Source organism: Cydia fagiglandana, chromosome 11 (genome assembly GCF_963556715.1).
Source record: "Cydia fagiglandana chromosome 11, ilCydFagi1.1, whole genome shotgun sequence".
Taxonomy (NCBI): domain Eukaryota; kingdom Metazoa; phylum Arthropoda; class Insecta; order Lepidoptera; family Tortricidae; genus Cydia; species Cydia fagiglandana.
Window position 1 is genome coordinate 10,252,487 of NC_085942.1, and position 16,472 is coordinate 10,268,958.

Below are 16,472 nucleotides of genomic sequence, written 5' to 3' on the forward strand. Positions count from 1 at the left end.
GTAAAATTGGGTGGCATTTTTGTCCTATTATTAAGTAAATCGTTTCCTATTATTTATAATAATGAAATTAAGGATGACTGTTCGAACGAAACGAAATGTTCATTTGTGTATAATATACTTCGATGTCATTAGGGTTCATTTGTTAAGTATTCTTGTTTGCATATGTAAGTACATATTTGCGTTACAGATTGTGAATGGAATGTTTGATTTTTTTATGTGTCCATACACAAATAGCAAAATATTCGAGGGACTAGGTAGTTCTTTCGAAACTTTTTAGTGTATCTTTATAGAAATCATTTCAATGCATTAAAAGAAGAGCGATAGAGATGGAGAAAGACGATCTTCGAATTTTAGTGCCTATTCTAGGTAGAATAGGCGCTCTTCTTTTAATGCATTGAAATGATTTCTATAAAGATACACTATCTTTATAGAATGCATTTCGCAAAAAGTTTCGATGTAAAGTTCCGTTGTAATATGCGTCGCCAAATTAGGCCCTTTGAGGGCCTATTTGCCTCTATCGTCAGAATAAGTAAGAACGATAGAAATATTAAACGGAATTTTTATTTTCACTGCAGTCTTAGACTCGCAACTCAATCAAAAATAGCTACTTAAGTGAATTTTCGGCATTACAAAAATAAGCCTTGTAATCCTTATCCTTAATTTAAGGGCCGGGTATGTTAATGTTTAATAAAACCAATATTATTTTATCAGTTTGTCTATTATTTGAAATTGTCAAACATTAACTATTATTTAAACATTTTTCATTTGAATTAGCTGTTGTGTCGCTAATCGGATGATTCCGTAAAAATCCTCATGAATATGGGCTCTCCAAAATTTACACCTGCCCCAAACGATAGCCGGAAAGTTTGGTGAAGATATACCTTGAAATATTCTTGCTATACTACGTCCATTGAAGCTACAATCTCTATATGAAGCAATTAAAGCTCTTACGTCACTTATCACTCTTTCTGTGTCTATAGGACGTTCTTGGCATTCAATATCACTAGAAAAGTGCTCCTCCCTTTGGAAATAATTACGTATTGTCGACTTAAGCTCGTTAGATTTCGCGACAAGACTATCTTGGGATAATTCAGTGCCTGCCACAGAGTTGCTGCCAAGTTTAGTAAATGCTGCGTGGCTTTCTTCTAACTGATATAACATAGCTTTTTCCTGGATCATGACTAAGTTGTGAAGATCGTCCAGCATGCAGTCGAGTTCAGCTGGTGTGAGGTCACCTGACGCTTTAATCTTAAAGCCGAGGGTATGAAATTCTATCTTAAGTTGTGATCGTCGAGATGTTGCACCGTCTGTTATCCACTCTAAATTTTTCAAATGATATTTTGTCATGCCACTTTCCCAACCTATGGCAGCAGCTACCTCAATAACATCAAATTCCAAAACACTTAGTTTTGATATATCTTTTTGCTTTTTTGACTCCATTAAAACAGCCATTGCTAGGGGAGGACAAGTTTTTGCAGCTTCAATAATCTTTTGCGGCCCTCCATAAGACGAAATTTTGCACATTGTGTAAGCATTATTCAGTACTTTAATATACTTCTTTGGATGCAGCTCTATGTAACATAGTAAGGTTGCAATATTTTCAGAAGGCAAGTCTAATTCTTCCACTGTGACATCAATTGGAATGCCAACCTCATGTCCTTTACATCTTTGTACAGAATTTGCCGATTTCGATGTTGATTCGTCATTGCGTTTGGTGCAGTCACAAGGGATAAACACTTTTTGAAGTAATTTTCTGACTGTTGATCTATCTATTGTGTTTGCGTGGATATGTTTTAGCAACTCATTCTTATCGCTGCTGCTACTGCTCATAAACACATGACAATAGGCAGGTTGTCCATCCCTTCCTGCTCTGCCGACTTCTTGCACATAGGATTCAAAACTGCTTGGCATATTATAATGAATGATGCATCTGATATCAGACTTGTTTATTCCCATGCCAAAAGCTACAGTAGCCACTATTATTCTTAATGTGCCATCCATGAACTGCTTTTGAATTTTCTTTCTCTGAGCTCCAGACATGCCAGCATGGTAAGCTTCAGATATGTAGGACATTCTCTTCCTTTTTTTGTTTTTTGCTTCCATACTAATCTTCCCAGGTTCTTGAAGGGATGATCTTAGCACAGCAGCCACTCTTTCACATTCATCTCTTCTTATACAATATACTATAATAGAATTAAAGGAACTTATACGTTCCGAAGTCAGGTACGAAACCAATGCCCTATCTTTGTCTTTCTCAAATGATACTGACAAGTATAGGTTATCAGGAAGGGCGGGGTTAGTTATAACTCCAGTCAATCCATCAGGTATGTCAATATGACTAATCACACTTCTTATTGTTGATTGACTTGCAGTTGCAGTTAGGCCAAGGATGCATTTAACGTTTAGCTTTTCTCGTAGCACCCTACAAATCATTAAATAACTCGGTCTGAAGTTGTGGCTCCATTGTGAAACACAATGTGCTTCGTCAATGCACGCAAATGCAATGGGTGGCAATGATTTGAACAACCCTGCAAACCCATTTGATGAGTCGCCTGATATTAATGCTTCTGGTGATATAAGGAGAATATTTATCTCCCCATCCTTCAAACATTGAATAATTTTCTTGCGTTGTGTTGGTGGCTGATTTGTATGTAAGCATCCAGCTTTGAGGAAATCTGGCATACTTAACACTTGGTCCTCCATCAGGGAAACCAGTGGTGATATGACTAAAGTAATGCATTTGTAGTGCTGGCTGTAAATATATGCTGGGAGTTGATAGCAGAGTGATTTTCCTCCACCTGTTGACAATATTAACAATGTGGACATACCAGCTAGTATACGCTTGATTGCTTGTTCTTGACCAGGTCGAAAACATTTGTGATCAAACATAGCAAGTGCTTCATGTAAAGCAGTTGATGTTTCCTCACAATTGGAATATATTGGTTTAACTTCTCTTTCATCACTTGAGGGTGTGTCAGCAAGCATTTTCAGGAATGACTCCGGAATAGCACTGGCTTCATAAACAGATGTACTAAGTTGTTCTGGGAGAGATAATTTATTTGTTTCGTTATTAACAATGTTCTCTATATCTTCTAAAGAGGGAATATTATTGTCGTCATAGCTTTCTAATGGCAAAAGAGTTTCTCCTTTATGAGCTGTGCAATATCTTGCCATATGGCCTGACTTACCACACTTGAAACATAACATCTTTCCTGCCTCTGGAAACTCCATGCCAGCATGAAGAGCTTTCTTGTCTTTATATTGCTGTTTCTTGTACTTGGAAAAATTTATACTTTTTTTGCCACGGACAAATACTTTTTTCTCTATGTTTATTCTTACAAAGTTATCATTTAGAGTACCATTTTTTATTTTATTTTCTAATTTACCTGTAGCTTCAGTATCGTTTTCAATATTGTCATATTTAACTGAGTCTTCCACAGTTTTCAGTATGTTTGTGACATTAGAATGCCTCGGCTTTACATTTTCAATGCCAAATGGCATATATTCTGCAATGTCAGGAGGGTGTTGTCCTTTAGTATCACTATCTATATTTTTAGGCTCTTTTTTCACAACTCTCTTTTTTCTTTTATTTTTAGAGGGTTTTTCTGGACTTTGACTTTTATCAAGTTCTACTTTGCTAGTTTTTGCATGATCATCCAGTGGTTGTGCTCTGGTAATATTTATTGCATCCTCTAGTTTCCTTTTTTTAAGGGCTGGCTTCAGTTTGGAAAAAGAGACATCTTCCCCTTCCGATTCACTATTTTCTACAAAATCTTCACATTTATCTTCATCAGGCTGAGCCGCAATCCTCTCTTCTACTCTCAGCTTGCCAACTGGTGCAATAACTGGTACTGAAATATTTCCCAAACCAAATGTTTTAGTATTTTCACCTGAGGTTGAGGTTGGCATATCATGTAATGACATTCCAGTTGCCCTTTCTAGCCATCCCTGATTAAGTTTTCTAATAGTAGGAGTTTTCTTAATATCTGGGGTGCTAGTGCCAAAGGTTCTGGGTAAATCATTATTACTCAAAGTACTCTTGTCTGCTAGGATAGAAAATTTCTGACTATCAATTTGTGGTATGGTGGACAAACTTTCATTCTTGTTCAACTCACTGTCATTCTCAATTTTGCTTTCAATCATAGATTGTGACTTATGCAATGATAATTTCCTAGGATTCCTCAAGGAAAACTGCTTATTCTGAAACAGTTTTTTTGAAAGCTTGTCTGTGAATGGGCTTAGCGTTTGAATATTTTTCAAAGGCTCTTTTTTAAATGATGTTACATTAGACAGTAATTCATTAAGTTGGGGTCCACTAGGCAAGGTGGCAACTAGTTGTTCAGTAGGAGGACTTAAAGTTTCAAAGGCACTTTCAAAGTGTGATTGATCAGGAGATCCAAGAGGCTCATCATCAATACATATAGACAATGAGTTTTCTAGTGCTGAACTTTTTAACTGAAAATATTTCTTGTAAGCATACTTTATCTTAGATGGAGCTTCTTTAATGTCAAATTTAGAAGGTGTTCGTGAGTGAGTGTTTTTGAATTCATTCTCCCAATTTTTAACTATCAATTTGTATTTGATATAGGCTTTGTCTTTTTTAATTGATTCAATGATGTCCATTTTAGCTGCAATAATGTAAATTCTACTTCAGCAGAAGCGAACGTTGGTGTACATTCGCTGTCCAGTCAAACTCATTTATGTTAAGGTTTCAATTAAATTAATAAGTAACCTGTTGTCCAGTGTCCATGATTAGAATTCAATATTTACTTCTGTGTAAACTTGTGTGCTTCATATTAGTTAATGTTTTCGTAAAACTCAAGGCACAGTTTTCAATTACACAGACACATTGCGTATCACTCTATATCAAAATAAACATAAATCAGTTTTTCACAATTAATTCGCTCTTTTTGGCGCGCAACGACGAGTACCTCAAATAACGTCACTGTCAAGTCAACCAACTGGAATGCCACAGACCAAGTAAAAAATCCATATTTATAAGTTGGCAGCTCTGCTATAAAGTAAAGGCTACACGAGTTAAAATTCATATTTGAATTTGGGCTTAAATTGTACCTTTTTATCGGCCACTTTCTGCTATTTATCTTGCTTCTAGGACAGGAAAAAAACAGTGGAAAAAAATAACAGTTTCTTGGTCTTTCTCAGCAAAATGTGTCTGAAGCAGTACGTACGATGTACGATATATAACTGTAACAGACTACCGCACAGCATCGCGACCTTAGTGCGGTCAAAATATCTCTTTCTCGCACGTATCGATAGTGTGTAAGGTGGTCGCCGTACATAAGTTAAGGACGCAACTATAAGTTAGAGCGAGAAAGAGATATTTTGACCGCACCAAGGTCGCGGTACAGTGCGGTAATCTGTTACGGGTTTTAAGGATGCCTATGAGAGTGCGAGAGAAAGAGATGTACACCGGACCAATTAGTTCTATTCTGCGTCAATGCGGCTGTTTCATTCTGCATATATTCACGTTTTACGTTTAAAATGACACTTGCACATCTGGACCATGAGTATTATATTCTTTGATCTGGACTATCGAATCACTTGCAGACTTATCTTGGTCGAAATCCATCAAAGGCAAGGGCTTGGCGACACCCCGTTAGCCCGTGCCAAACAATACATAGATATTCAAAAACTCTCGTACTATAAACTCTCACTCAGCAGCAAATATATTATAGGGTCATTGCGCTAGTTTTCGCCCGGCTCTAGTTTTCGTTCATTTGACGAAATTTCAATATAAACCTTCATTGCTGCACAAATTTGGACTTATTGCAATCTTTAATATCTAAATAATTTATCTATCTACATAAAAAATATATTTCCCAAGTAACAAATTAATAATGAAATGTATTATTTGCTAATTCGCCAATTGGACGGAAACTGACACCGGTCGGTAAACTGACGCAATTACCCTGATCTTTAATAAAAGAAAACAATTGTTTCTATCTTTATTGGTTTAAAATACAGAATAAAACAACACTATCCTTCATTGTAATTGACTTACGATGAATAGGTACATATTAAAATATTAATGTATAACACACATACCTACTCCAACCAATTGTTACGTCTCTTCACTGCTTTCCAAAATATATTAACTTTGATTATTATACAGTTTACAACTGGACAACACATAAGGAGCCGTCCGCTAAAATTGCACCAATTGCGAACAGGAATAATAATAATTTCTCCTTTAACAAGTCCAGTAAGTACCTAGACTTGGCTCACGAGATAACCGCCATGTGGGATGTTGATTCGACGATCATTGTCCCGATAGTCGTTTCAGTGAACGGTTTAATAGCGAAGAGTCTCGACCAACATCTCGAGAGACTCTCGCTAGGTGGTTGGATCAAGGGACAGATGCAGAAGGCGGTGATCTTGGACACGGCGCGGATAGTACGTCGGTTCCTCTCTCTGCAGCCCTGACCACCGGTAGCTTGGGCCTTGCCCCGCTGCTGGCGGCACCCTAGGTTAGGTTTTTTATAATGTGTTTATATGTATTTTTATTGTTTTGTAAGTGTTTTTATATTTTACTTTTATATTCATATTATAAAAATACCTAACCTAAGACGATAAATAAATAAAGAAGATAGTATGTACGTGAAAAAATAATATTTTTTAATTTTTTCAACACACGTAACGTTGGACTTATTGAACCACTTTTAGGCTAATAATAATAATCCTAGATCCTTTTTTCACTATATTATAGCACTTGTATTGTAATGTATGATAATCCGACTGGTATAAGAAGGTAACTGATCGATAATAATATGTATGAAAGCGGAGCCTTCTTAAATTGCTAGAGTATATTTTACAACTCTATTACTTGAGTGGCACGGCGACAAGGCCAAGACGCCGGCAGGCAGTATGACAGATTTTAGACTGTATTCTAAATGTTTTAACAATTACTATTTGATTTATGTAAAATTCTCTTTTTTTCCACGCAAGTGTGTTGAAAAACGTCGCATGAAACGCGTGTGCATTGGTCATTACACACATCGGCCTTCTTATTGCGCACAATATCGCTTCGTGTGTAATGACCAACGTAGCACACTTGTACTATTATTCATTACATGTCCATTTTTTGTACGTTATGGTATAACTTTAGGCAGGCAGACTCATAAACTTGGCATCAATTATAAATAATTAGAACACATACTTTTTAAACAAAAGAAATCACTACATTTAAACATTATAAATTATAAGGTAAATATTAAAGAAATAAAGATATTAAGTATATACATACAAATATTATCATACCACACATTTTGTAAGCATTAGCGTTTTCTGGCTTATTTTTGTTTTCGTATAAAAAGTTGAACTCAAACCCATACAGGTTTCAGTCTAATGTTACTATATTAAGCTATGGCCTATAATGGAGTTCATTGAACACTTGTTACACGGACAGAGACACAAAACTATTGTACTGTGCAATGTTGCGCTTCAGGATGTCAGCACAGAGCCCCAACACGCGCTCGAACCTGCAAAACAATTACAAACATAAAACTTATTACAGATGTTGCCAATAAATGGAATAAAAATGTATAGGTTATTCTTTAAATTCCTATGACTGCGTCGCCAGCCGCGGCCATGGACTACATTTGACAGTTGGTATACGTCAAATAACATAAAATGAGACATGAGACCCATTAAAGTTAATATTTTCCACCATGGTCAATGTGCACTATAGCATTGTTATCAAAAATGGACGGCAAAGTTCACTTTGCCGGTTAACCGGTTCGTTGCATCTTCCATTTTCGAAAACTTTTGGGTGTGGCGGCGAACAATTATTTCATGAGACGACAGGCGTGCCTTACGCCAGAACGTTGTGTGGTGTATAATGTACCTGGCGCGGTCGAGCTTGACGCACTTGAGCGGGCCGGCGGCGCGCACGGTGGCGGCGCGCGGCCGGTCGAGCAGCAGCGCGATCTCGCCGAAGTAGTCCGACGGGCCCAGGCGGCCCACCTCCACGGCCGCGCCCTCCGCCTGCCCGCTGCGTTGCTGCAGCACCACCGCCGTACCTACGCAATTAAGCGTCATACTAGAGGTTCGAATAAAAAAAAAATAGTGGCACTGTGAGCTACACTTTACGCGTCTTCGTCTTCGCGCTAACATATGAAATCATTTTGTGGAGAAATACAAGTCATGTACCGCAATATGTATTAGAAATGAATGTGGTGGGATGTAGAAGGAAAAGAACATTAAGGGAAAGGTGGATGGACTGTGTGAGACATGATATGAAAAGAAAGCGGATGCATGATGAGCAGAGAGCGCAACTTTGGTGCCGATGACGTCATTATGACGTTAAGTCGCATATAGGATGTTTTTTTAAAACAACATTGTAACACCTCAATGATTCTTAATAATGATAATATATATAGTATATAATTCTTTATTTATAAAAATGCTTGGTAATTTACACAAAAAATAATGTAAACATTAAAAAACGATACGAAACGATCTCCTTCTCGTTCAATATGCTTTGTTGTTTTCAAATGTTTCTCTATATTGCTTGCTTTTGCTGTTAAATTTTGGTCACGTTTTTTCATTTTTTACAATCAGAAAAGGAAATTTCTGCGAATACGGCTGTAAAGACTTCATAGCGACTTCAAACAATAATATTTCGGTTATATTTTACTAATAAAAAAATAAGTAAACAGGAATTGGTTGGCATTTCCAACAATCTTGTTTTTAACATGACAAAGACAGTTAGTTATGTGTTTATACGTGGCCAGTACGTATAAAAACTCTCAAGTTACAATATCAGTAAACTAAAGAGGCTAATAAATTGTTATTTGTTTAAGTATCTATAATCTAGATAACAACACTCTGTATTTAGCTTCACGTCATACGTCTGTCATCGGCACCAAAGTTGCGCTCTCTGATGATGAGATAACGAACGACAGACGTAAGTGTAAGAAAAAGACATGCTGCACCGATCCCAAGCAAGTGGGAAAAACGCAAGCAAAATATTAGTAGGTACCTACGCTACGTGTTAATGAATTACCTTCAACAATAATATAGAAGTCGTCGCCGGGCTCGCCCTGGCGCACGATGGTCTCGCCGTCGGTGAACGACACGGGCTCCAGCGCGTCCGCGACCGTCAGCCGCTCCCATTTCTCTAAGCTTTCTGGAAAATCGAGAATACCAGTTTAACTCGATTATTTCTAGGTCTTGTAATTTAAAGAGAGCGGTGAATGGAACTAGTGATGTACGGATAGGCGGGTCATAGTTCCATACATATTTGTTGTAGCACATTCACACAAGCACTTTCGATTACCCTCACTCACACAGACTACGCGCCGTCGGTGTCACGTTTCAGCCACTATTTATTTATTTGTCGTATGGCACTATACACTGCGTTTTTAAATATTAACATGCAAATCATAACTTAAGCTGTCGTTTGCGGAGCGCGGATCCGCGTACGAGGAAAATATTAGAAAAAACTAATCACGGCACACGAGAGGTTTTAATTTAGCATTCCGTAAGTAGTCAATAGCGTCGCTCGTGAGGTCTTTGAAATCCATGGGTGACACGTCATACTTGGTTATGGGGCATTCGAAAACCATATGGTGCACGGTTTGTTTAGGGTCTCCACAGTCGGAGTCTACCAAGAAGAAGTTGTTTAAGTTATATTTTCTTATCTTTTAGGAGTTGCAATGGAACCTGTTAGTTACCGATTATGGAGACGCGCGACGGGAACTCAAGAAACATAGAAAGTGCCCTGCCCGAGGAAAATAGTGCCTGCAACATTGCGCTATCTATACTTCGAGCATAAATAGTCGCAAACCGAGATAGAAAGTACTCTGCCTGGGTAAACTAGTGCCTGCACTATTGCGCTATCTAAATATGCCCGAAAAAAAAAGAGGAAAAATTTATTTTGTTTGTACGAGTATCAATTCGGGTAGAATGCGTCCTTTGGACTTTCTTTGGACACGTTTCTCGACGTGGAGATGTATCCATAGAGCGACTGGTGGTGCAGGGCAGAGTAGAAGGTACCCGAGCGCGAGGAAGGTCGCCCATGAGGTGGACGGACCAAATAAAGGCAGCAATGGACGGCCCCTTGCACGAATGCGCTAAACGCGCAGCCGTCAGGGAGGAGTGGAGGCGAGCCGTCAAACATGTCACAAAGGGAGACTTCCAATGATGACCACGACCGCTCTGTCAAGAGTGTCTCGATCAAGAAGAAGAAGAAGAACGCGTCCAGGTCGTCCCGCCATCTCCTTCTCGGTCTGCCTGCACTATCTATGGCCTTCCTTGGGTCTCACTCAGTAAGAGGGTCGAGGGTAGGCCTCAACAGTGGGACACTAAATTAGGCTAATGAAAAAAGATCAAAATAATATAAGTACCTAGTATGGAGACGCGCGAGAGGAACTCGTCGTACATCTTGCGCTTGCGGATGGTGGAGCCCATGAGGATGCGGCGGTAGGAGTCGCGGTCGAGCCCCCACAGCTTGAGCGCGGTGCGCGCGCGCACGGTGGCGGCGCGCGGCGTGCCGTAGATGAGCGCGACTCCTTACTTATGGCGTGTCCGCCTTGTGTTAGTACCTAGTATGGAGACGCGCGAGAGGAACTCGTCGTACATCTTGCGCTTGCGGATGGTGGAGCCCATGAGGATGCGGCGGTAGGAGTCGCGGTCGAGCCCCCACAGCTTGAGCGCGGTGCGCGCGCGCACGGTGGCGGCGCGCGGCGTGCCGTAGATGAGCGCGACTCCTTACTTATGGCGTGTCCGCCTTGTGTTAGTACCTAGTATGGAGACGCGCGAGAGGAACTCGTCGTACATCTTGCGCTTGCGGATGGTGGAGCCCATGAGGATGCGGCGGTAGGAGTCGCGGTCGAGCCCCCACAGCTTGAGCGCGGTGCGCGCGCGCACGGTGGCGGCGCGCGGCGTGCCGTAGATGAGCGCGACTCCTTACTTATGGCGTGTCCGCCTTGTGTTAGTACCTAGTATGGAGACGCGCGAGAGGAACTCGTCGTACATCTTGCGCTTGCGGATGGTGGAGCCCATGAGGATGCGGCGGTAGGAGTCGCGGTCGAGCCCCCACAGCTTGAGCGCGGTGCGCGCGCGCACGGTGGCGGCGCGCGGCGTGCCGTAGATGAGCGCGACTCCTTACTTATGGCGTGTCCGCCTTGTGTTAGTACCTAGTATGGAGACGCGCGAGAGGAACTCGTCGTACATCTTGCGCTTGCGGATGGTGGAGCCCATGAGGATGCGGCGGTAGGAGTCGCGGTCGAGCCCCCACAGCTTGAGCGCGGTGCGCGCGCGCACGGTGGCGGCGCGCGGCGTGCCGTAGATGAGCGCGACTCCTTACTTATGGCGTGTCCGCCTTGTGTTAGTACCTAGTATGGAGACGCGCGAGAGGAACTCGTCGTACATCTTGCGCTTGCGGATGGTGGAGCCCATGAGGATGCGGCGGTAGGAGTCGCGGTCGAGCCCCCACAGCTTGAGCGCGGTGCGCGCGCGCACGGTGGCGGCGCGCGGCGTGCCGTAGATGAGCGCGACTCCTTACTTATGGCGTGTCCGCCTTGTGTTAGTACCTAGTATGGAGACGCGCGAGAGGAACTCGTCGTACATCTTGCGCTTGCGGATGGTGGAGCCCATGAGGATGCGGCGGTAGGAGTCGCGGTCGAGCCCCCACAGCTTGAGCGCGGTGCGCGCGCGCACGGTGGCGGCGCGCGGCGTGCCGTAGATGAGCGCGACTCCTTACTTATGGCGTGTCCGCCTTGTGTTAGTACCTAGTATGGAGACGCGCGAGAGGAACTCGTCGTACATCTTGCGCTTGCGGATGGTGGAGCCCATGAGGATGCGGCGGTAGGAGTCGCGGTCGAGCCCCCACAGCTTGAGCGCGGTGCGCGCGCGCACGGTGGCGGCGCGCGGCGTGCCGTAGATGAGCGCCAGCTCGCCGAAGCTGCCGCCCTCGCCGATGCTCGTCACCGGCTCGCCGTTCACCAGCACCTACAACCGACATACCTATCGTAACTGTGGATTTTGGGGCCAAATTTTACAATTTGACACTGGGTTAACGCTTTAAACGTTCAACCCCGGGTTAGTGGGATGGTGCAAGTGGCGCTTAAACTAATTTATTACGTATTAACAAGTGTTTATGTATAGGTAACACATTCGCTGCCACTAACACGCAAGGTTCATTTTGTAATGGAAATTGGAAGTCGTCAATACCCACCTCGACTTCGCCCGAGTGTATAATATAGAAGTTGTCCCCCTCGTCCCCCTGCCGTATTACGGTCTCGCCGGGGAGGAACTGGACCGGGAACATGGCGTCGAACATGTCCGCCCGCTCCGACTCGTCCAGGTGTGTGAACAGCACGTTGGAAGCGATGGCACGGGACAGGGCACCCATAGTCTTGTAGTCTTTTGGCACCACCTAGATAAAACAGTGATTTCACGCACGCACCCGGTGTGCACAGGGCTGGTGTGCGTGTGCGTAGACGTGCATGTGGGCGTAGTAATATACAGATCCTTATGAGAGATGGCACACCGCACGCATCTGGCCTTAAGTATGTTAACTGATTATTAATTTGTTTATTGCTTATTATATATTACTTTTAAAGTTGAGGCCCAAAATTTATACTACAGCATTTGAACGTCAATGTCACGACATCGTAAACTTGCATGAAATGAAATCGCATGAAGGCTAATATTAATAGATCGTGGCCGTTTTTAGCGGTCAAATGATAAATAGTTTTATATTTATAGTTTTACGATAACATAGATCAGCGGTCGGCAACCAGTGGCCCGCGAGCCGCTTGCGGCCCGCCAACCTCTGGCTTGCGGCCCGCGAGCCTCCCTCGCTATTTTGTATGTAGTACTGACGATCGACAATGTCTGCTAAAGTCACAAATATTACCAAAGTGCGGCCCGCGTCATCTTCGTTAACTACTATGTGGCCCTTGGCTGCTAAAAGGTTGCCGACCGCTGACATAGATGTACTACTACTATTTGATTGGAAATATAATTCACTAATAGGCATTCCTAAGGCTAAATAAATATCAATTCATCAATCAATCTAAATTGAGATGTGACAACATTGTTTACAATGTGTACTATTTAACATCCTAGACAATGGCTTGCAAGCTATAAATGTTTAGGCAACAATGACGCTACGTCACAAGCGCGCTACGAACGTCAATAATAAACAACTAATGGACGCTAATAATCTACAGTCAGCAGCAGAAGTTGCTAAGCGGGCCAGGTGTTCAAAATGATCTTGACGCGACTTTATTGTTAAGAGAATAAGAGCGCGTCAATGTAATTTTGAACACCTCGCCCGCTTAGCAACTTCTGCTGCTGACTGTACCATAAAAGGATGCTGATATTGCTGATATTCACCGACAGCTATTAGCATTTAGCATGATATACCTAATGGATTGGGTGAAAAGGGTATTTAAAATTCTGTACGGGGATGACATTATTATAATAAAAACAAGGAATTATAAAGTAAACTATAAGTACTTATTTATATAACAATACAAAGGATAAACTTCACAATAAGGAAAAGAGTTGGCACAAAACTGTTGCAGACCAATATTTATTTCTTGATAATGATAAGAGTGAATTATTTATGACTGCACTGGAAACCTAGTGGTTATTAAAATAAGTCTTCCAGCTAAAAAAAGGGCTTATATCAGGAAAATTGTATTTCTAGGTTTTGAAAAGATGTGTCCTAATTTAGGACTTCAATCTTCTCGGGTCTGAGGTGTAGGGTTCGAGTTAGAGCCGGTGTAGCTGCGGCATTGTAATATGCCTACTTGAAAAATAAAAAATCTTTATCCCAAATATAATCATAACATAACATATAGAGAAAAGGAAATGTATAATAACATTTTTGCAACATTTGTTATAGTGCAATATTATCCCCCATTGGTAAATTTATCAAAATGGAATTTAAAACGCTACCCATGAGCTCCATCATTTGACAAATGGAGATGGTCGAAAAAGCTCTGAGTAGTTGACTATTCCTATGAGTCAAAGTGTATCAGCAAGAGCTCCCATAAGATAAGTAATGTAAAATCTGACCTTTTTAACATAACTAGTAACATCCTCCTCTGTCATGGGCTCCGCGCTGATGCCGCCGCGGCGCCGCGGCAGCTGACCGCCGGGCACGGGCAGCGGTGACAGTTCTCCATCTGCTTCCCCTTCAGATGCAGCCGCAGCTGCCGCAGCCGCTTTCACTTGCTCCTGAAATTATAACAAAAACTGTTTGGTCCATTTACAAGTTGGCCACAGTTGACAAACTAATAAATAAATAAATAAATATTATAGAACATTCTTACACAGATTGACTAAGTCCCACAGTAAGCTCAAGAAGGCTTGTGTTGTGGGTACTCAGACAACGATATATATAATATACAAATACTTAAATACATAGAAAACACCCATGACTCAGGAACAAATATCTGTATCATCATACAAATAAATGCCCTTACTGGGATTCGAACCCAGGACCATCGGCTTCGCAGGCAGGGTCACTACCCACTAGGCCAGACCGGTCGTCGTAATTAGTTCATTAGGATATAATATATAAATAATAAATAAAGAACTAAAATCACTAGTTAGTTTGTCAGTTGATGTGCATATTGAGTGCTATATATTTATTTACGAAATAAAAAAAAACTAAATACATACAGCCATGTCACACAGGTTAACAGTAATATTTAAGGACACAAAGTTGGTTGAAGATTTTATCACCCAGTTACATTTTCCTCAAAATCATCAACAATGTAGAGCAAACTTCATGATTCACTTATTTGGTTTCAGTTTACATAGGTTCATGCAACATACTAATTTAATTAACACATTGGTCTGCCAGTGCCAATATCATTATATTTCCTTTAAGGCCAATTTGAGCTATTTTAATGCCTTTTAATTAAATATTTTTAAATAATTTATTTACATACAAGATATATAGGGGTACTACTAAACAAAACTAATAACTAGCTTAAATCTAAAATAGGTCCTTGAGGCACTGTACCAAGAATGCTAGCGGCATTTCCTTGCTGTATCACAATGCTGACATGTTGTGCGAGGTAGCCGCTAGCTCTTTGCATTTGAGTTATTCATATTAGTATGAGTAAAGTGCATGTAAGTATGCCATTTTCCTTTCGTTTAATACAACTTTCGACTAATTTTACCTTTCCTGAAATTGACCACCTATGATTCCTATCCTAGTCTTTGTTGTATAAACATTTTTTTTTAGTAAAATATAATTTTCAAAGTCCATTGCTGGATTTGACTAATTGTCTGCCATTCAATGAGCTACATGGCCTACATGCCTTTCCAATAAATATCATTACTAATATATGACCCACTAAAGTAGACTACACGTTATCATATTGTCTTTTATCGTAATCTTGTCACTCCTATCAGACTTTGTGACATTCGCTGATAAGAATCTTGATATAAACAAAACTTTGAATGGGGAAAAAATATAATTAATTTAAAAGTTTATTTAATAATTATTAGTATAGTGGGGATTATTAAGTACATACATTGTCTTATAATGAAACGTGTTGGGTTTAGTCATAGAAAGATTTAATAGCTGCAATTTGGTATCAGCTAAAATTATTTAAGAAAAATTTGACATGTTCCAGCTAAGTAAATACCAAATCGACTTACCCGTTCCAATTTTTGAAAATATTGTCTGAGAAACGTAACAGGATTTTCTGGCTTATTAACACAAAGCTGTACAATACAATCTTTTAATAACAATTGAATGTTATGGCTTTGAATGTAACTTTCACATTCGTGTAAACAGTGTTCTTCCTCCATTTCTGAAATTATCTATCCATAAAATATTATTCATAAAATAAAAATAGTTCATAGCATAGTCAATAAAACTGAATTATTTCTGATATTTTATAAACAGTAAGGGTTCTTCATTCTTCGATCGAAATTATGAAATTGATAAAAGTGAAAAGCAGAAATGTCAAAATGTCAGGCTGTCAGCCAGCTTTTTCCCACAGATAACCATAATAAAAAATACTGTAGAGGTAAGGTTAGTACAAAATTTCAAATCGTAAAAAAAAGGTTCAGACAGTGTACACACGTGTTTACAATACTATAGGTATAGTCTGTCAAGCCATTTCCATCAGAAGAAAAAAGCGGAAAATTAAAAAAATTTAGGCGCGAAGGCTTATCTTCGCATATTTCGCATAGAAAATTTGAATTTCGCACCTTTTTCTAGTGACAAAGTTGTTTTACTATAGTTGGTCAAACCAATTTGTCAGTAAATAAGAACAAAGAAAACTACAATTATCCTTTTCTTTTGGGTGCTAGTACTAGTGTAAGACAAAGATCATATGATTCTCTCTGTTTATGTTTGAAACAAGTTTGAAACGAGACGTCCTTTGACAAATTATATGTATTTTATATTATAGCCCTAACACACTACCGCACCACAATTCATATTTCATTTTCATCATTTATTTACTCTATGG

General features: G+C 40.4%; 2 protein-coding genes across 2 annotated transcripts; both read right to left on the bottom strand.

Annotated features, from left to right (window-relative positions):
• Positions 1-703: 703 nt before the first annotated feature.
• On the bottom strand, positions 704-4,914 carry LOC134668922 (ATP-dependent DNA helicase Q4). Its single transcript, XM_063526425.1, has one exon. It carries the CDS (start codon positions 4,621-4,623, stop codon positions 751-753), a length of 3,873 nt encoding a protein of 1,290 aa, XP_063382495.1. The 5' UTR covers positions 4,624-4,914; the 3' UTR covers positions 704-750.
• A 2,260-nt stretch (positions 4,915-7,174) lies between these two features.
• On the bottom strand, positions 7,175-15,812 carry LOC134668923 (cAMP-dependent protein kinase type I regulatory subunit). The gene is made up of 7 exons (XM_063526426.1): positions 15,652-15,812; positions 14,053-14,214; positions 12,200-12,400; positions 11,754-11,973; positions 9,026-9,148; positions 7,865-8,039; positions 7,175-7,499 (listed from the first exon to the last, which is right to left on the bottom strand). The coding sequence occupies exons 1-7, from the start codon at positions 15,802-15,804 to the stop codon at positions 7,415-7,417; spliced, it is 1,119 nt and encodes a 372-aa protein (XP_063382496.1). The 5' UTR covers positions 15,805-15,812; the 3' UTR covers positions 7,175-7,414.
• Positions 15,813-16,472: the final 660 nt, after the last annotated feature.